Source organism: Bombyx mandarina, chromosome 08 (genome assembly GCF_030267445.1).
Source record: "Bombyx mandarina strain Sakado chromosome 08, ASM3026744v2".
Classification (NCBI taxonomy): Eukaryota; Metazoa; Arthropoda; class Insecta; order Lepidoptera; family Bombycidae; genus Bombyx; species Bombyx mandarina.
The window spans coordinates 13,418,559-13,440,881 of NC_143215.1; the positions used below are offsets into that span (position 1 = coordinate 13,418,559).

Below are 22,323 nucleotides of genomic sequence, written 5' to 3' on the forward strand. Positions count from 1 at the left end.
ATGGATCTATTGTCACTAGCTCTGACATGTTTTTATCGAGGCCCAAACACAGCGACAACTAGATTTACCGAGGCACAGAATATTCTCTCTGGGGCGGAAGTATATTTTGCTGTATAAAGCATTATAGTGTTTTTTTATTGCTTTGATGCGTGGACGATCTTACAGCCCACCTGGTGGTAAGTGGTTACTGGAGCCCATAGACATCTACAACGTAAATGCGCCACCCACCGTGAGATATAAGTTCTAAGGTCTCAGTATAGTTACAACGGCTGCCCCACCATTCAAGCCAAAACGTATTATTGCTTCACGGCAGAAATAGGCGGGGTGGTGGTACCTACCCGTGCGGACTCACAAGAAGTCCTACCACCAGTAAGAAACATAATACATTCCTACTTACCAAAAATAACTATTAATTTATGACCAGACTTCTTTGCCTTGCTTTGTTGTCACCAATCGACTTCAACTTTGAAAATTTGTTGTCAACTCCAAAATAGTACCGAAAAATAAATACTACATCAAGGACAGCTTATCGATTTATATTAAACATTTAATAAAGTTTTATATTAAAAGTTAAATATTTTCATCACACGTACCTAATAACTCACAGTGATGAAGCCAAGCCTGCATAAATCAAATATATTGCCGCTTCTAAAGTATGTCAGAGCATTTTCTTGATGCTACAAAAGAAAATCATTGCTTGAACACAGATAAATATTTAATTATTAATTCGAAGTAGTTTGAAATTGAAGTCTGTGCCTAATTTGTTTCGTGAAAATAAACAGATAAACATAGTCAATTTTTTTTTTCGAATTTCGCGGTTGTTTGTTTATACCGAAAACCAAATACTATTAATTTTTTTTATGAAAACATCTCACTATTCTCCATACAAAGATAATTTCAATAACTTTTGTAAACATAAAAACGTTTACAAAATTTATTTTGGTACAAATTTTCGTTATAACATTCACGCCACATAAAATACCTTTGTACTTATGTGATAACACCACATTAGAAATCTGAAATCATTTTTTTTTGTTTGGTATCAAACCAATTCACCGCCATTGTTCCTACCTAGTCAGGTCATAAGTATTGTCACACAGTAAAAACTTTTCTTTTAGAATGCTGGCCACAAAAAAGTTTATTGAATTCGAATTTCGAATTGTTCATAAAAATAAAAATGTATACTTTTAGAACTTTACTCATTTTTAAATATGGAGTGGACGCTTAAAGAAGACCGTGTTGCAGTTATTGCATTGCATCGTTGCGGTTACGCGCCAATTCAAATTTTTAACATACTGAAAAATTTTAATATAACCAAAAGATTCGTTTATCGTACCATCAAACGATACAATGAAGACTCTAGTGTAGATGACAGGTCAAGAAGTGGTCGCCCTCGGTCTGTTAGGACTCCAGCAGTGATAAAAGCTGTGAAGGCGCGAATTCAAAGAAATCCCAAACGTAAGCAGAAACTGTTGGCCCTTCAGATGGGGTTAAGCAGAACCACGGTGAAAAGGGTGTTAAATGAAGACTTAGGGCTTCGAGCATATCGAAGAAAAACAGGACATCGTTTGAATGCTCGTCTAATGGACCTGAGACTGAAGAGACGCCGCGCTTTGTTGAAGCGGTACGCGGGAAAAAAATATCGGGAAATTCTTTTTTCGCATGAAAAAATTTTTACCGTAGAAGAGAGCTACAAAAAACAAAATGATAAGGTGTACGCACACAGTAGTGAAGAAGCGAGCAGCCGTATTCCGCGTGTCCAACGAGGTCATTTTCCATCCTCGCTCATGATATGGTTGGGAGTTTCTTATTGGGGCTTAACAGACGTACATTTTTGTGAGAAAGGTGTAAAAACGAATGCAGTTGTGTATCAAAATACAGTCCTGACGAACCTTGTGGAACCTGTTTCTCATACCATGTTCAATAACAGGCACTGGGTATTCCAACAAGATTCGGCGCCAGCTCATAGAGCGAAGAGCACACAAGACTGGCTGGCGGCGCGTGAAATCGACTTTATCCGGCACGAAGACTGGCCCTCCTCCAGTCCAGATTTGAATCCGTTAGATTACAAGATATGGCAACACTTGGAGGAAAAGGCGTGCTCAAAGCCTCATCCCAATTTGGAGTCACTCAAGACATCCTTGATTAAGGCAGCCGCCGATATTGACATGGACCTCGTTCGTGCTGCGATAGACGACTGGCCGCGCAGATTGAAGGCCTGTATTCAAAATCACGGAGGTCATTTTGAATAAACTTTAGTGTCATAAGAATCTATGTTTTGTTAAGTTCATTTTGGTATATAAATGGTTACATAATGAATAAACTTGTTTCAATTATTTTACATTAAACATGTGACAGAATTTATGACCTGACTAGGTATATTAGTTAAAAATATATATTGTTTTTTTTTTGCTGTAAACAACGAGTCGAATCTCAATTGTATACAACATAACCACAAGTGCTTTGCAGAAAAAACAAACATGGCTGTGATACCTGCTAATGTGGCTCACAAAACTAAGTATATTATTTATTTGTGGAAGTGGAATTATATTATTCGTGGAAGTCCAGAGAAGGTTTAAAAGGTAGATAAATATGAAAATGCTCGGAATTAAATAAAAATAACAATTTTGTTTTTCCTTTGATGTGTCCCCTGTCGGACAGGGATTCCTTTGGTTTGTTTTAAGTTTATTTTATACAAAAGTTTAGGTCTTTTATTTTTATCGATTGAGGCACTACGAAGTCTGCCGGGTCAGCTAGTCTGTAATAATTAAATTCGTACCTGTCAACGTATTAGGCAAGTATTTATAGGAAAATTGGTACTTGCAGAAGAATTTGAACCATGACATAGACGCGTCACTCGAGAACAAAGACAACAAGCCATTAGGCGTCATCCCGCACTCAAGGTCTTGTGCCTGCGATAACATAATAAATCTTTACCTACCAAAAAGAAAATAAAACTGAACGAAAGTATGGATCACGGTTTCTATGACTTCTTACGCGTAATTCAAATAAAGTACAATCAGTTTCCCGTCAGAATCTCGATCTGAAATGTCACACGACACGACATGAAACGTATTTCTTGAGTTTTCTTGTAATGTAACACAAGCTTTCACCCAAAAAAAACTATAAATTAATTACCAATACACAACTCCACAAACACAAATTTACTATTAGAACTACATTCGATACGCCAAGAATAAATAGTACAATTTATAAAGAAAACATGTATATTACATTTGTACACATAATATTCAAGTCCCGGAACACCTTGTTTTGAGTGTCGGTTACCATTTCCAAAACACAACGAATAATTCCTTCCTGTTACGTAAGCCGTTTTTTTTGTTTGATATATTTGTTTGTTTTCACATTCACCAATGTCACATCCATATTTATGTTAGAAGTGAATTAATATTTTTGTTGACGTGAATGAAAAATACGATCAAAATTTCACTCATTGAGCGACTTTCGAAGTCACAGCCTGATCGGGTCCTGCCTTCATGAATAATTCTCCCAAAACTCGCTGAAATAATTAATATACGTTCAACTAATACGGCCTAAGAGGCGAATTATATTGTGATTTTTTTTATAATAATTTCACGTTTTAATTACTAGTAGTTTCCGAATATTACCGAATCATCTTCTAGAAGTCGTCTTGGCCTAAAGTGAAGACGCCCGGTGCATTCTTATTGAATGATGGGACTATGCCAGTGTTCAAATACCGTAGACGTGTTCAATTTTTCTAATAAAATACGTACTTTATACATCTCGAATAACTTCCACGGTGAAGGACTTCATCGTGTTTTAAAAATCAAACCCTCAAGAATTTTAAGATGCATAACAATTATACAATTGAGACACACCTTAAGCCCCAGGGTGAATGACGGCATTTACGTTTTAATATATATGGGCTCTATGTGAGCTAAATCATCTGATTACGCTATACTAATAAAACTATATTTACGAATAATGAATTCTGGTTTGATCGTATTGCTTTCGAAATTTTTATTTTCGATCTCAGAGAAAGGCCTGGAACTAGTCTATATTATTGGAGTTTACTCCTTTAGAATCGATTTACATATATAGGCCCGGGGTATGAAAATTATGGGGACCAAAATCGTACTAGCATGTCACACGAAATGCGTTATGCGCATTTCGTGTGACATGCTAGTACATGCGCCGGCAGTCCGCCACAAAGCCTCGTACTGATCGCGCGTTTCTCTCATTATTGTATTTTCATATATTTGTTAGTCGTTTGTTTTGTGTCTCGTTAATTTGTTAATAATCTGTAGTGTATCGTGTTGTCGTAATATAGAACTATTTCTCGTATTGTTTCGTTTAATTTTTTATATCCAGTAAACTCCAGTCGTGCGTCGGAGCGGACACACACACTTTTTTATTATCTAATTATATTATATTATAATTATAAAGAGGAATTATAAAGAGGAAAGATTTGTTTGTTTCGAATAGGCTCCGAAACTACTGGACCGATTTGAAAAATTATTTTTCCATTAGAAGCCGACATTGTACCTGATGAACATAGGCTACTTTTTTTGTTTTTTTTGTTTCGTGTGTGTTTTAATGTTTCCGAAGCGAAGCGAGGGCGAGTCGCTAGTATGTAAATATTTAAACGAAAGAATCTTAGAAATCAGAATCTTAGAGCAGTTCAGAAAACCATAAACATCAAACAATGAAGCAGGTAATAGTTGCGGACGTGACGCGTCTCTATTTCGATCCACAAACAAATCGGAAGTTTCTTTGAAAGCAACAAAATTCCTTGCTCCATACCGAGAATACTAGTGTTTATTTTTATTTATTGCTTAGTTGGGTGGACGAGCTCACAGCCGACCTGGTGTTAAGTGGTTACTGGAGCCCATAGATACCTACAACGCAAATGCGCCACCCACCTTGAGATATAAGTTCTAAGATCTCAGTATAGTTACAACGGCTGCCCCGCCCTTCAAACCGAAACGCATTATTACTTCACGGTAGAAATAGGTAGGGTGGTGGTACCTACCCGCGCAGACTCGCAAGAGGTCCTACCACCAGTGCTGTGAAACAAATCTTTTTCTTAGTCGGTATCGATCTTGACAGAGTGGTAGTAGTCATCAGTTTAGGCGTTGGTACCTTCACAACACTCCGCCACTGTAGTGTGCAGCTCGCCTAACCTTATATTTGTAACTGCACACACTAAATTATAACAGTATTACATGAATTGTCGACTTGAACAGTTCTCTTTTATTTCACCTACAACACTCCAATACATGGCGACCCTTAGCCAGCAGTTAAAATTTTGCAACATACGTAAAATACGAGAGTAGCTGAATAAAATATGAAGAAATATAATTATGAAGAATAGAAGTTTGTAAAACGAGAAGAGAAAAGAAGATTTTCAAATTATAGTTTTCTATAATTTGAAAATCTTCTTTTCTGAAAAAAAAAAAAAAAAACCTCACAGAAGATTGATTTGGATGAAGCGATGAGAACAATAGAAGAAGACAGAAAAGGGTGTTGCTGCCGGGAGCCGGAAGAATGCTCAAGCCTTATGATGAGAGGATATGCAGGGCGCCGGGAGATAAATTGTACGGGTCCGAGATGGAGCAGCTAGGAGTCAGCTCGAGTCCAATGCTGAGGAGTTCATTCACCCATGCTACGTAAGACGTCATGACCTACTTATACGTTGACAGTAAATACGTGCTTACTGCAATGTAAGTTTTTGCTCTGATATTGTAATTTTTTTTGTTATTATAATGTTTTTGTTTATTATATTAATTTTATATGATATTATTAAGTTCATGCGAAATTACTTTGTATTCAGTTTAAGGAATCTATTTCAGAGTGGTCAAGTCCTATTTTATTAGTACTGAAAAAGACACAAAGACTGTGATCCTAAATGACTTCCACCTGTTACCCACGAGTGGCCACGCGGGGGTAAACAGAATGTTAAATAATATTAGGAAGTATTATTATTAGCCAGGAATGACCAATGAAGTATCAGAATACGTAAAGAAATGTAAAAGTTGTCAGATTCAAAAGCATTCCAATAGACGTACAAAGGAGCCAATGGTTATCACATCCACGGCATCCACTGCTTTTGAGAGAGTTAGTTTAGATTTAATGGGGTCATTAGATGTAGATAATTTTAATTATAAGTATATTCTGACGTTACAATGTGATCTGACTAAATATGTTGAAGCTTATCCTTTAGAAAAGAAGGATACAGTTTCAGTAGCGCGATCATTTGTAAATAATTTTATTCTGAGATATGGTATCCCTATAGAAATAATAACAGACCAGGGAACAGAGTTTATGTCATCAGTATTTACTGAAATTTGCAATTTATTGCATATAAAAAAACTGCATTCAACAGCTTATCATCATGAGACTCTTGGAGGTTTGGAAAACAGTCATAAGGTTCTAGGAGCTTATCTTAGGATTCAGTGTGATAATAATAAAACAGATTGGAGCAGTTGGCTTCCATTCTGGTGCTTTTCATTTAACACTACAGTTCACTCTGAGACAAAATACACGCCATTTGAATTAGTATTTGGTAAACATTGTAATCTACCATCTAACATAGAACAAAATTCATATGTTGATCCCTTATATAATCCTGATTCTTACCCTTTAGAACTAAAGTACAGACTTCAAAGAGCACAAGCTGAAGCAAGAAACAATTTGTTATTTAATAAAAAATTAAGAAAAATAAATTTTGACAAAACTATTAATTCAATAAAATATAAGAAAGGAGATTTAGTATTAATTAAAAATCAAGTAGGAGATAAGTTAGATAAGATTTATTTAGGACCATACGAAGTCATAGAAGATATCTCACCAAATGTTAAAATCTTAAAGGATAATAAAGCATACATAATTCATAAAAATAATACAAAGAAGTTTGTAACTTAATATATTGTTTTATTGGATTTTTGTTAGTAAAGTATGAAAGTTAATAATATTTTGTGTAATTTAGTTTAAGTAAAAAAAAAAAAAAAAAAGTACTTATGTATTAATATAATTTTTTTTAAAAGAGGGGAGGTGTAGTGTGCATCTCGCCTAACCTTATATTTGTAACTGCACACACTAAATTATAACAGTATTACATGAATTGTCGACTTGAACAGTTCTCTTTTATTTCACCTACAACACTCCAATACACCTCTCTGACGACCGCCCTCGTCGTGCATTCGTGTAATGGTGATGAGTCATTTACTGCCGCATTTTTTGTTATTGCCTTTGTAGGCAGAACAGCATACGGCCTGATGATAAGTGGTTACCGTCGCTCACGGACGTCAACAATGCCAGAAGCAGAGCCAAGCCGCTGCCTACCATTAAACACTCTCCGCAAACCTCGCTTGAAGAGGAAACACCGAGAAGGGGAGTTCATTCCAAAGGCGAATGGTACGTGGCAGAAAAGACCTCTGGAAACGCACTGTCGATGAACGCAGCGGTTCCAGATAATATGGATGAACTCTGCTCCTATGGCGGGAGGTGCGATAATAAAAAGGAGATGAGGAGATCATCTCGAATAATTTCTCAGAGCATTCCCCATGGAACATTATGTGGTTAGTCCACCTCATAGGCGTTCTTCCTCGTTGCCCGGTACCCTCAACCTTTCCCTGGACCACAAGTCGCTCAATAGCGGCATACGTGACCAAAAACGGTAAGAATACAAGAATTAATAATTAATATCAAAATAAATAATCAGTTTCAATTGTTAATGTATACTGTCGCGTATAAAAACATTTACTATAGCTATATCATTCTAATCGAAAAGGAAATCTAGAAGCTTCTATGTATTATATCACACAATTTTGCGCATGTGACATTTATTCAGTGAAGCGACCACAAATAGATAGTGACTAACTATCTTATCTCGTTCGTCAGTTACCTCCAAATAAGGGATCGACTGAGTGGATTGGGTTTAATTTTAAGCATACATAAGCTCTTTTCTGTCATCTACTTTTTCGGTATAGGTTGAAGGTGAATTGAATGCAAAATCCAAAACTCGATCGAGCCAAATAACAAACAGATTAGAGTGGAGACAAAACAGATCATAGGTATTGTGTTTGTGAAATTTATTGAAGGATAAATCAGATCGGTGAGAGATAGCTAGTTATTGTCTCGTAAGTTTGGTAAGTGGGAGTCCGGCCCGACCTACTGCTTGTCCAGTCACTCGTAATACACAATCATCTGAAATACGAATTTTAAGTCGTCGTGGCCCAAAGGATAAGACGTCTGGTGCATTCGTATCTAGCGATGTACCGGTGTTCGAATCCCGCAGGCGGGTACCAATTTTTCTAATGAAATACGTACTTATCAAATGTTCACGATTGACTTCCACGGTGAAGGAATAACATCGTGTAATAAAAATCAAACCCGCAAAATTATAACTTGCTTAATTACTGGTGGTAGGACCTCTTGTGAGTCCACACGGGTAGATACCACCCCCCTGCCTATTTCTGCCGTGAAGCAGTAATGCGTTTCGGTTTGAAGGACGGGGCAGCCGCTGTAACTATACTGAGACCTTAGAACTTATATCTCAAGGTGGGTAGCGCATTTACGTTGTAGATGTCTATGGGCTCTAGTAACCCCTTAACACCAGGTGGGCTGTAAACTCGTCCACCCATCTAAGCAAAAAAAAATTCATCTTTGTAACGATAACGGGAGGAGGTATACGCGGTTCTAAGCAATTGATTTTGCCAATTCGGCCCGCGGAATATCGAAATGATGCAACATTGCTCATCAATGACGCAACGGTCGACCCGCTCTAAGAGAATCTAAGAACCTAGGGCCAGAGGAAAAAGATCTCTTTCACGTTTCTATGTCCCAATACTTTTCTACTTGTATTTCCCCTACGCTACTTAGGAAACCTTATTCAAACAAACGCTCGGACTTCAGCGAGTGACAAAAACACAGCTTGATAATATATCTCGATAAATCACGATTACTTTTATCCGGGTCAAAGATTCTTTAAGAGTTGATGACGCAAACAAATTCGCAGAGACGAATATAAGATTCCGAAGAACAGTCCTATCTCAAAAATTTCTAAAATATGTTTTAACAACACCAGTTCAAAAGCGGAGAAAATGTATTCCGTGGTATCTAACGTCCATATTTTATAATGATAAAGAATATACACAAAAGAGTTACCTCAACGCAGAACCAAATAAACTAGATTCTTTATATGTTGAGGGCTCTCTTCCGCGCGTATTCAGTTGTGCTAAGGAATTCTAAAGGTCACCGCTCATTAGAGCCACCCGGCACCCACTCCACACCGCCTAGCCGCGCGGTGTCTACTCGTGGTCGACAGGCGGTCCACGAGTGATCGCCTCGTGGTTAACGAGTGGACGTGGCTTGTTCAACGAATTTTCGAGTTAACTACTGGCATGTATCGTCCTCGCGTCAATCATTCGTGGACATCGTTGGCGAACCGCAATCACCGTAAAGCAGCCTTTCCCAAAGTGGGCGATAACGCCCCCTCCTCAGGCCTAAAAGGGCGTAAGAGACCCAGAAAAAAAGGGGCCGTTGTGTAGAGGCTTGGGAGGCGATTTGTGATTTGATCTAGGAAGACTCTTAGATACCGACTGAGCTTTCGCTATAGTGGTATTAAAATAGGTGAAAAAATAGGGGCGCTAAAAAATAATTTATTCTCAAAGTGGGCAGTAGAAAAAAAAGTCTGGGAATCCCTACCGTAAGACAAGCATGCGAGCGAGCAAGTTGTCGCCGAGTGGTCCCCCCGCGGTCCGCGCATGGTGGCTTACTACCGAGGCAATCCGGAGATGCTACAGAGTTGATGTAATGAACGCATACCCATACAAGTCCATAAAAAGAATATTTATCGCATGAGGCGAGGCGGTGCGGAGTGAGTGGCAGGTGGATCTAATGAGCTGTGCCCTTTATTAGTATGTTTTAAGGCGGTGCCTGGACACAACATGAAAAACGTGCTATTCTAGATTATCTAGACCGACGTGACTTGATATGTAATCAAATAAAAAATATATACATAAATAAAATGAACAATAATTTTACTGGTGGTAGGACATCTTCTGAGTTCGCACGAGTAGGTACCACCACTCTGTCTATTTCTGCCGTGAAGCAGTAATGCGTTTCGGTTTGAAGGGCGGGGCAGCCTTTGTAACTATACTGAGACCTTAGAACTTATATCTCAAGGTAAGTGGCGCATTTACGTTGTAGATGTCTATGGGCTCCAGTAACCACTTAACACCAGGTGGGCTGTGAGCTCGTCCACCCATCTAAGCAATAAAAAAAAGATAGAGCTTAACAGAGGCAAGCGGAAAGCAAGATGTGAGATGTCGGATTGGTGTTCGTCAGCGCTACAACCATTAGGTACCTTGGTCGATCCGAAGCACCTCTAGACGCTGCCGAATTGTATCCCCAACTAACCCAGTAGGATACCCACAAGTCCCAAGGTGGTAATTTAATTTTGTGGATCTATTGAATGAATATAAACCTGTAGACACGAGCTTTATGTGAATCTATTGAATGAATCTAAATCTGTAGACACGTAGAATCAAAATTAATGGGGATGAAGTTTTATCCCTTAGGCCACGATGACTTCAAAAGGATACAGGATGTTCGATGTAATACGACCGAACATCTTAGCAAGTCATAACGCACACTGCACGCTTATTTAAAGTTGAAATTAAACTGTAACAACAGTCTTACAACAACCTCGTTCCGCGGGAGTCGGGTTCAGCCTCGCGACCCTAACATTTAACATTAACATTTATTAATTACAACATTACCATATAACATTATAACAATAACATATACAGGTTTTTACAAAACTACCCGTAAAGTCGAAGGAGGTTAAATGGGGCCTTATAAAGAGTCCATTCACAATTTTAAGAATAGTAATAACGCTGTATAGATTACCCCAAAAAAAAAGTATTTTCACTGATGTACAAACCCTATTTCAGTAAAATTAAAGAGTAACCTACGTAGAATGTACCTATATTTCTACTTAATTCACGGAACGCCAAACATTTTGACAACGTGACATCCTTGTATTGAGATAGCCAAAATTTATGAAAAACTATTAAAGTAGACAATTGTAAGATAGATACGTAGGCTTTTCCGTTAAATAGTCTAGTTCCCTGACATTACAACTTACTAGGGCTGGCAAAATGTTTGTCTTCGATAATTAATTATATTTTTTATGGGGTATTTTGTAACACGTTGTATAGCATAGAACATTTGTACGTGATTGTGTGTATTAAAGTAAGTTATTAAAATTCAGACTTGTCATTAACTAACTTTTGCCCGCGACTCCATCTGCGTGGAATAGTTTTTTTTTTTTTTAAATAAAAATCACGCCACGTTAACTGGTCCCGTGATAAGTTCGTAAAGAACTTGTGTTACAGGTACCAGATAACGGAAATAAATGTAATATTTTTATTATACACATACCTATATTTAATATACATCCATAACCCTGGAAAAGACATTTATCATACAAATATCTTCCCTTGGCGGGATTCGAACCCGCGACCCCCTTGTGTAGTGACCATGTCACTTACCACTACACCAGACGGCCGTTACTTACTTTAGTTACTTTGGCATGACGCTATTTTATTTTTTATTTTTTTTATTTTATTAGGCTCACAATACACATCACAAGCTAAAGATACATAAAAAACACAAATAAAAAGAAACAAAATCTGGCTTGCAACATAAGTTATGTGCGCACGACAAAACAAGACGTATAGTAACAATGTTCCTTACAATTATGACAAAACAACACAATAACAAAAACTAATCTAACGAATAATGTAAGGAAAAAAAAAAATATTCACAATATAATACATTAAACAATTACATTAACCTACCTATTAATAAAGTGGAGGATGCCCTTGAACATTTTTCTAAACGTAACCAAGTAAAAATATCTAACTCAGGTCATTATTCATATTCATTTACGCAGAAAGAAAATATTTTTGAATTATAGAATGCTAAGAAAGCTGTTTAAACCACAATTTTAAAACATTATTTATTTGTGCTCTTATCTAAGCGTGATGTTATATAGCCTATAGCCTTCCTCAATAAATGGGCTATCTAACACTGAAAGAATTTTTCAAATCGGACCAGTAGTTCCTGAGATTAGCGCGTTCAAACAAACAAACTCTTCAGCTTTATAATATTAGTATAGATAAACAACTACTGCATCCTCGCTCTGTGCTCGCACACAGGCCGTTGTGTGACATGGCATTCGGAAGGAATGAAATACGTTGCATTTTCTTCCCAGAATAAAGAGTTGCTTGTTTCACTCGCTGCTCCACAAACTATTTTGTTCCCGTTCATATGTAAATTTAGGACCAGCAAACACAATAGTGTTTATAAACATATTATTGCTTGAATTAGGGATGAATGAATGGTAAATTATATAATATTATAATATCTTGCACTGCACTAAGATTCGCGTGTCAAAGAATGACAAAGCATACACGCTGCTTTTAAATTATGTAATAACTCATTTTCACTATGCTTAGCGAATAAATGATTTCTTTCTTTTTATGTATATGCTATCATTTACCGTGATAAAAATATCTTTTAGCTATTACTGGAGTGTATTTATCCCACTTTATTTTTTGTGCATAATTTTATGCAAAAAAATTCCAAATTATTTGAAGCATATTTGCATGATTTACTAATAGAAACACAAACATAGTAACTTTAGAATTTATAATATTAGTATAGATATAGTGAAACAGTAAGAAGCCTTGTTGTGTCGCTAAACTTCTCAAATACACCCGTGTTTGTGTGTGTGTATGTGTATGCGTGTGCGTGTGTATGCGTGTGTTAGCGTGTGTATGCATGTGTGTGTGTATTTGTGTGTGTGTATAGAAAGGACCCGGGCCACATATTGCTCGTTGATGATACAAAACACAAATCTTCCTTGAAGAAAGTTTCAACAAACACCCCTCGAACACAAAGAACTCGAATAAACAAAACCACAATGAATTTCTCTCCTGAAGAAGATAACAAGTTTTTTTCTTCTTTCCCAGCAATAGCTTTAGGATTATCGGATCTTCTTAGCCGACTGACTGGTTAGGAAAAAACTAAGGCATATTTCCGTAACAGCTTACAAATAAACCAACTAACCTCAGTTCTTTTTGTGCATACAAAGCCTTAGATTAATAGATCAGAATAGGAATAATTAGTGGAAAGATAACTAAGCAAACCAGCTGAAGATGCCTCTAATGATAACCCTATTATAAGGAAGTATTAACTACGCCAGCTGTTAGTTAGAAAGCAAATACTATGCAGTTTCTTCTTAAGTAATTTCAGTCGTAATTATGATGTATGATCCTATGATTTATAATTAACTTGTGTTGCTGTATTTGTGTTCAGTGTTTGTAATTACCGGGGATTGGCTACCGGGTTCTATAGAGACCCGACATCTTCAATCATCTTCAAACTTTTATTTCCCTGCCTAATCACTGGTAGCCTAAGAGGTTATTTCAGCTACGCTCGGACTGGTAAGTGAGCTCACGGGCTCAACCTGAGTGAATTTGCTAACACTAGCCCTTACAAGAGCAGTATATCGCTCCATCTACTACCGGATCGGAATCGCGATCCACTGTGAAGATTCAGTGAGAAGCTCAGTGCGTTATGTCTAAGGGGCCATTACAAAGTGAATTCCCGCACCTATCTCCCGGGTGATATAGGGTCAAAGTCACAATTGTTTTTTTTTATTGCTTAGATGGGTGGACGAGCTCACAACCCACCTGGTGTTAAATGGTTACTTGAGACCATAGACACGTACTATGTAAATGCGCCACCCACCCTGTGATAAAAGTTCTAAGGTCTCAGTATAGTTACAATGGCAGCCCTGACATTGTAAATATACTATACTATTCATTTTTATATAAATAATATATATATAGATAGATTACAATTCGAATACTGTACAGATTTCGTTGTTACACGTGCTACGAAATATTTGTTTCCATTACTAGGGCTCTCACTGAACGCTGAGCTCGACGGAGTCAGTAATTGATACTGTCGTTTTATTACTGCAAGGGGAAAATATTTTTCGTTTTCTTGTTCTCACGACTGGATTATCTGTAGATTCGAGTGGCAGGAGACTTTTGTCTTTACGTGAAACACAAAATTGTGGTTTTAGTATTAAATTTATCAGGGCGACAGAAATGCGAGTTGTCATAACGCATGACGATTTGTAGAAAATCATCTACCTACCAGTCTACCTAACAGCCAGGAGCCTTTTTTATCGCTTAGATGGGTGGACGGAAAAGCTCACAGCTCACCTGGTGTTAAGTGGTTACTGGAGCCCATAAACATCTACAATGTAAATGCGCCACCCACCTTGAGATATAAGTTCTAAGGTCTCAGTATAGTTACAACGGCTGCACCATCCTTCAAACCGAAACGCATTACTGCTTCACGGCAGAAATAGGCAGGGCGGTGGTACCTACCCGTGCGTACTCAGAAGAGGCCCTACCACCAGTAATTACGTAAATTATAATTTTGCGGGTTTGATTGGATTTTTATTACACGATGTTATTCCTTCACCGTGGAAGTCAATCGTGAACATTTCTTAAATACGTATATCATTAGAAAAATTGGTGCGGGTCAATTCAATTCATAAAAGATATATTATGTATTAGTGGTTTTTATTTTTATTATTGTTATTGTTATTGTGTATTGTATCAATAAGTAAATGATACAGATATAAATTAATTTCTTTATTATAAAAAAAAGAACACAATATTCCTAACCTAAAAGTACATGTTATTATCCGCAACATGCTTCGTCAGAAAGTAAGTAAATTGAGAAGAAATTAAGAATATGTAAATTGATTAGATTGTACTCTTCTACGCCACTCATGTAAAGCTTTCCTTCTTTAAGAACGGTTAGCTGGTAGATAACCCAATTGTTGAGTTAAGCTCGCCATTTTATAACTTTAACTTTAACTATAACTTTTCGCAATGACTAAGTATATTATATTAATTGTGTGTACAATAAAGAATGAAGAAAAGTATGCAATTTTTCATCTATGTTTCTATATGACGCTATCACGTAAAACTATCGTTCGTAAACCGACTATACAGACTATACAGGCAAATTTTTTATTATTATAATGTTTTTTATTTAGTTTAATATTGTGTTAAAAAAAACCTCATAAAAAAGTTACATTGACTCGTTTCAAATATTCTTTGAATACTTTCTTTCTTTCTTTTTCTCGTTATGAGAGAATAAAAGAAACATACGCCTCCTACACTAGAAGTGAGCGATCACAGTACGGTCCCCAGTCACGAATGTGGTTTCGTAGATAAATCTTCATGGGTAAAGATAAATAAATCGTCTCGATACGGATCGAGGAACGATTATTTTTACATAAAATGTACTTTATCAACCTTTATTATTAGCCGGGGCCAAATTCACGTGCCTACGGTCATTCTTCTTCAAGATCTATAGTAGGTCAGGTTTTTTTTTTTCGAATTTTATAAATTAGAACACAATCTCTTTGGTATTTTATTACTGTTTGCACCTGGCTCTTATTACTGTTTACATCTGACTTTATTTGATATTACTAATTAGATTTACTGCCATTTACTCTGTTTAATTATCTGTCCGCCAATACCCGTGAATCTAACGAAGAAATTCGATAAAATTTGAAGTTTTGTCCCACTAAAGAGAGAGAGAGAGTGAGAGAGAGAGAGAGAGAGAGTGAGAGAGAGAGAGAGAGAGAGAGAGAGAGAGCAATGATATACTTTATTGCACACCAAACACAAAATTACAATTCAAAATCAGTCAACAGACCACTATAACTGTACAATAGGCGAGCTTATTGCTGAAAGCGATCTCTTGCAGACAACCGTTTTATCTACAGAATTTTTGAAAAAAGTTACAGCTGGTATGTTGAGGTGTACTATTAATTATATCTAGAATGATCTATCAAGACTTTAGTCTGATGGTTTGCCATTACGTACATTATTAAACAAAATACTTATATGTACAAAAAAAATATTTGTATATCTACAATTTACATATAATTTAGAGTCACTATGTGCTTTACATACGTACATAGCTATATATATATACTTACATACACATAAAACAGTATAAAAATAAAGCATGTACAAACAAACAACACTAAGCAGATAGGTAAATAATGTCCCTACATCGTTCTTATAAAGCAGTTTAAAGTTGGAGCACTTCTCAATGCAACCGGTAGTGGAATCCACAATCAAATCGCCTGGAAAAACGCTTTGTGGCTTTCCCATTCATTTCATTCGGTTGGATTGTCCGTGACACCACGAAAACGGTAGACTAATCGAAAAGTCAGAAATAATATAATGTATAGTAGTCGAAATTCGACTATAAATAACTGAAATTATAAGTTTTGAACATTATTAAGAATCTAGAATCTATAATCACAGATTTCTTTACATTTTTTTATAGCTTAGATGGGTGGACGAGCTCACAGCCCACCTGGTGTTACGTGGTTACTGGAGCCCATAGACATCTACAACGTAAATGCGCCACCCACCTTCTCTCTATTATAGTCACAAGGGTTGCAACACCCTTCAAACCGAAACGCATTACTGCTTCACGGCAGAAATAGGCAGGGCGGTGGTACCTACCCGCGCGTACTCACAAGAGGTCCTACCATCAGTACAGAACACCAATACACCAGTTCGCCAAGACTACACTATAGGCAAATAATATTAAAGACTAACAATATTAATCTATTTTCAATTTGACCACAGACTATAAACAATAACAAAAGTTTGACAATAAACAAAGAGTCTCAATATATATGTGTTGTGTAAAATACATGCTAGTGTGTGTAATGTTTTTTTGTGTTGATTTAATGTGCTTTTTAAACTTAATTTAAAAAAATAATAATAACATTCTGCACTCCTTCTCTATATTCTCTTTAAGTGTGGGAAATTTCATAATCCTCCGTCCGCGCAATTTTCGTAAAAAGGGGTACAAAGTTTTTGTTTCACTTATTAACATAATGAGAATTATAAAAACGTGTACTTTAAAGGTGAAACGTATTGTTAAATACGCTATTGTTAGCTTCGTATCGTCGTATCTTTGTTTGAATTTATATAACGGAAACTTTGAACGTCATTGTCAACGACTTTAAATCGTCCTCATACATCAAAACACCAGTGTTGCATTTTAAAATTTTAATACCTTGCACGTTTATACATGTAGAATAAGGATCGCAGCACATAAAATAAAACTTACACTGTTCCAAGCTCTTCTGTTATAATAATAACTAGCTTAACATCAGCTAGCATAACGCTAAATTTTACCCTCCACTTCATTTACGTAGAAAGTGAAAATATTTTTGAATTATAGAATGTTAAGGAGCTATTTAAACCCCGATTTTAAAACATTATTTGTTGGTACTCCACTTGTATTGGTCTTACCGTGATGTTATATATATAGCCTATAGCCTTCTTCAATAAATGGGCTATTTAACACTGAAAGAATTTTTCGAATCAGACCGGTAGTTCCTGAACAAACAAACTCTTCAGTTTTATAATATTAGTTTAAATAAAAAAATAATTAACACTTTTATTATGCCTTGCTCATTTTTTAACCGTCTTCGCCATCTTCATTTTCTCTGTCATTCTATCTGTCAATCTCTTCTCCCTTTCTTTTCGTTCTCTCTCACTCACATCTTAGCGCTCCGCTCCACACTCTTTTCATACGTTCCGTTCTTACCAATCCTACATAAATAAATAAATAAGCCTTTATTGCTGTTAGAGTTTAACTTATTTAACTAAACATAAAATGATAACAATAGAGGTAAGAAAACTATAAAATTAACTTATACTAAAACATATCTCGGCATTCGGCTTATCTCTCCTCTTAACAGCTTGTCTTTCGACAAAGGCCTCCTCTAAGGATTTCCATTTGCTTCTGTCCTTTGCTGTACGTAACCATCCTGACCCAGCTACTTGCTTCAAGTCGTCTTCCCATCGCTTCGGCTGTCTTCCTCTGATTCTTTTGTTTTCTCTAGGGTACCATTCCGTTATTATTCTGGTCCATTTTTCTTTCTTTTCTCTCATCATATGTCCCGTCCAGCGCTATTTTAATCTTCTGCATATTGATCGTACATACATTGTACAATCCTACATACATATATGTAAATTACTAGAACGATCACCATGTAAGTAGCTCGGTCTGTAGGTACGTTTTCGCCACCAAAGCGTTGAAAGGATTTTAATGAAATTTGGTATTGTTTGATCCCCGCCTAATAATATATGTTATTAAAAAAAAGGAAACCGTCTTAAGCTGTTTTTTATTGCAAATATCGAGGGGTGAAAAGTTATTTGATTTAATCGACATTTCGCTTAGTACGCGACATTTATCTTAGTAATTAAAAGTGCGTTTTACTTGGTACTAGCGACCCGCCCTCGCTTCGCTTCGGAAACTGTAATTTATTATTGATTTCTCCACTATTTAATGGATGTTATTATACATATAAACGTTCCTCTTCAATCACTCTATCTATTAAAAAAAACCGCATCAAAATCCGTTGCGTAGTTTTAAAGATTTAAGCATACATAGGGACAGACAGATATAGGGACAGAGAAAGCGACTTTGTTTAATACTACATAGTGATTAGCATCAACAGTTCGATATTTTTAAGATTATTCCATTGAAACAGCTGATTCTTTTTTTTATGTTGTATTTTCTCCAAATTTTAAACTTTAAATGGCTCTCCTGTATAGTTACAAAAATGTACCTTAAAACAAATAACCTTTCACTTCTCAATAAATTACCTATATTTTTTCTGACGTTTCATAGGCTCCACAGTTTTCGTGGTCTCACCGACTACTATTTTCAACCACGCGAGATTAAACTATGTTTACGAATCGCGAACATCGAAATACTATAATAAAAATAATAAATAAATAAATAATAAATAAATAAATAATAAATATTTACTAACAATCACGCCACGTTAACTGGTCCCGTGATAAATTCGTAAAGTACTTGTGTTACAAGTACCGGATAACGGAAATAAATGTAAGATTTTTATTATACACATACATATTATATTTAATATTTAATATACATCCATAGCCCTGGAAAAGACATTTATATTTTTCATACAAATGTCTTCGCTTGGCGGGATTCGAACCCGCGACCCCTTTGTGTAGAGACCATGTCACTTACCACAACACCAGGCGGCCATTAAAAAAAACATATTACTGAAATTGTTGGTTCTCAAAAAAATCACTCCATGACTAATCAAGATTTAGATCGGAGATTCAAGTCTGTTTTAGATTCTAACATCGCATTAAACTATGCTTCAATTAAATTTCTTAATGAGGAGTCTTCAAACAAGTCCAGTCCTCAAGCAACAAGATATGACCTTAATCACGAAGCATTGTAATATTCTATTGTAAACAAAATCCTCTAATTAAGAGAAGGGTTTGATTGACAAGCTGATTCAACTGAATACATAAAACTATAATAAATACACAAATTGTTACTAAAGTTTTCTTAAATTATTTTTTGCAATAAACAAAAAAAGACAAATCTTAACCAACACTTTTAGAAGCCGCTTAAGTTTGTTTTGCTGTAACGGAAAATAAAACAAAATGCAATCTTTCAAATTTTATAAGTTTGAAGAGTGAGAGTATCCCGATTATAGTTGGACTTCATGTCTCAAGATGGATGACGGCATCTACGTTGCGATATCTGTGCACTCCGGTAATCACTTAATACCAAAAGGGTCGTGAGCTCGTCCACCCATCTTAGCAATAATATCCAGAAAGTTCCCCTACAACTTTTCAAATTTCCTCCTACATGATTAGATGACAAAACATGTGTTTTATGCGTACTTCATTACAAATACTTGGTACCCGCCTGCGGGATTCGAACACCGGCACAGTCGAATCACTCGACACGAATGCACCTGGCGTCTTATCTTTTAGACCACGATGTCTTCACGACGACTTACAACTAAGCAAAAGCAAACTAATTACTTAAGTTATTACTGATTTTTCCTCTGTTTGTCAATGGTTTTTAATTTCAAAATAACAATACAAAATAGAAAATATGTCTACTATATAAAATGAATCTAAAATTTGGGGAATACGGTCGACTTTCGATCGTTGAACGAACCAGCATAAATATGATCGGTAATTTAACAGTCAAGACAGATTCAGGCAACCGAAGGTTTATTAAACCTTCGGTTGCCTGAATCACAATTATGTCTAGACGCCTTATTTGCTATCTTGAAGTATAATAAAAGAGCTATAATGTATCTCTAAATGGCTAGGTTCTAAATCATCTAATGTCAGTAAACGACAAATTACAGTTAGTAAAGTATAATTTTACTCGCATTTTCCCTCTATAAAAGGCTTTATATTTATTCAATAATCAAAATTTTACAAGCTTACGTACCTTTTCAATTCCATGTTTTTGATGAAATATATATTTGTCTTTCGTAAGCTTCAAGGGTATAAAACCACTCAACAGGTACATTAAGCACTTTCACGAAACATTATTTAACTTGTGAATCACGTTACAGGCTATCAGCAATGAAGGGATTACATTTCATTCAGGATTCGATTAGACTTTAACAAATGAGTGGCGTCACGGAGTTTAGACACAAGCGCCTGGCGCAAACGCCCGAGCAATACTGAATGCGAGTAAATTGCCTCCCGGGTCTGCAAAGGGTTGGCGCCACACTGTTTTTAGAAGGAATAACAATTATAATTAGTTTGAGATCCCTTTACAAACTAACTGTCTGAATTTATATTAAGTGGACGTAATTGCAAGAATGATCTCTGTTTCGGTTCGTTTGCGTTTTACAAGTAAATCTCGTGTGGATTACATATATGTAAATACATCGCTGAGATTAGAATTTATTTCTGTTGTTAAGCCATTCCTTTGATTGAGAAATGAGATGGATGCGATTTGCGTGCTGACATACCTATCATACGTGCGTCTCCTGAAGTAAAGAATCCCAAATAATCTTCGTGGTTTTAATTATTATCATAGGTAATTTTTTTATCACAAATTATTTTTTTATTTGCTGTTGCTTCCTAGCTTTGTACAATATGATATTTTTAAGAGTACGTGTAAATAATGTAAAGATACGACACCATCGATTAAATTGATTTAAGAATGATCCAGTGATATTTTTTTATCTGCATTATTAATCGCCTAAAGAGCTCAACGCAAGATGTTTCCAACACTCATATAGATATTAGCTTATCCATGAAGTACATGTATTTTCTACATGGATACCAAGTTTCAAGTCAATCAGATGCATGGTTCAGTAGTTATAACAGAACATCCGTAAAAACCACTGTAGATTTATATATTAGTATAGATAAATATAAACAACGTAATAATAATTTAATCATAATCAAGAGGGGTATGGCGTAGCAATGATAATAGGCTCTCACTAATTTATTATCATAGTAGCGTTCGTCGTCACCTTAGCGTCTTTTTTTTTCCCTCCTACCTAAGCTGATGGTCTAGAGAGACCATGTCAGCGTCACCGGGCTAGTAGGTAAGCTCACGGGGCTCAAACCTGACGTTGTTGCTAACGCGAACCCTAGCAAGAGCCGTGCTTCGCAAATTCTACCACCAGATAGCGACCCACTGAGAAGATCCGGCGAGAAACTCAGTGGGCTGTGTCTGTTAGTTAATTTACTCGCCGAGCCCTTCTTCGCAAGCCACGGACGGGTTCGACGAGAACGATGACCGGCTTAGCGTTAATTAAATTAAATTATAACTTTCAAAAATCACTACGCGTACTGATAGCCGTATAGATGTATTCTAAGTGTCGCAACGTTATGAATTATGTCACATTTCGCACATTTATCATAAGTTTTATTCTCTTTATCACCATCGTTATGTTACACTAAAATCTCGACTTACATTCACCCTAAGCGTGCAGTAATAAAATACATTTTAGTAAACGTATCGTAATGTTATGTTCACGCTTTTCTATATTCACAACCATCGTCTGTATGAATATAAAAATGTAGTCATGAGCATGCCTAATTTAAGTCTTGAAGAAATAAATCGGAAATTAATGGTTTGTTTTTATATGAATGAGGCATTACTGGTGGCCTGGAGGCCTCTCCAGTTTCACAGAGACAGGTGAGCGAGCAAAGGCCAGGCAGCCAGGAGGGGTGGGATTTGCTAACAGCTGCCCGAACGCCTCCGAAGGAGACCTAACAACTCAAAAGCAGCTTCTTAGCGAATGAATCTACTATCGAATCGGAATTGCGACTCGCTGAGAAGATCCGGCGAGAAACTCAGCGGGCTGATGCTTAGATTAGTTTG

General features: G+C 36.3%; 1 protein-coding gene across 1 annotated transcript in view; it reads right to left on the reverse strand.

Moving 5' to 3' along the window:
- The window catches only part of LOC114242969 (uncharacterized), a 100,335-nt gene extending 79,667 nt beyond the window's left edge, over positions 1 to 20,668 (reverse strand). The window contains exon 1 of the mRNA XM_028174314.2: positions 20,425 to 20,668. Within this exon, the coding sequence (XP_028030115.2) occupies positions 20,425 to 20,438 (14 nt within the window). The 5' untranslated portion in view covers positions 20,439 to 20,668. The remainder of the gene's footprint in view (positions 1 to 20,424) is intronic.
- Positions 20,669 to 22,323: the final 1,655 nt, after the last annotated feature.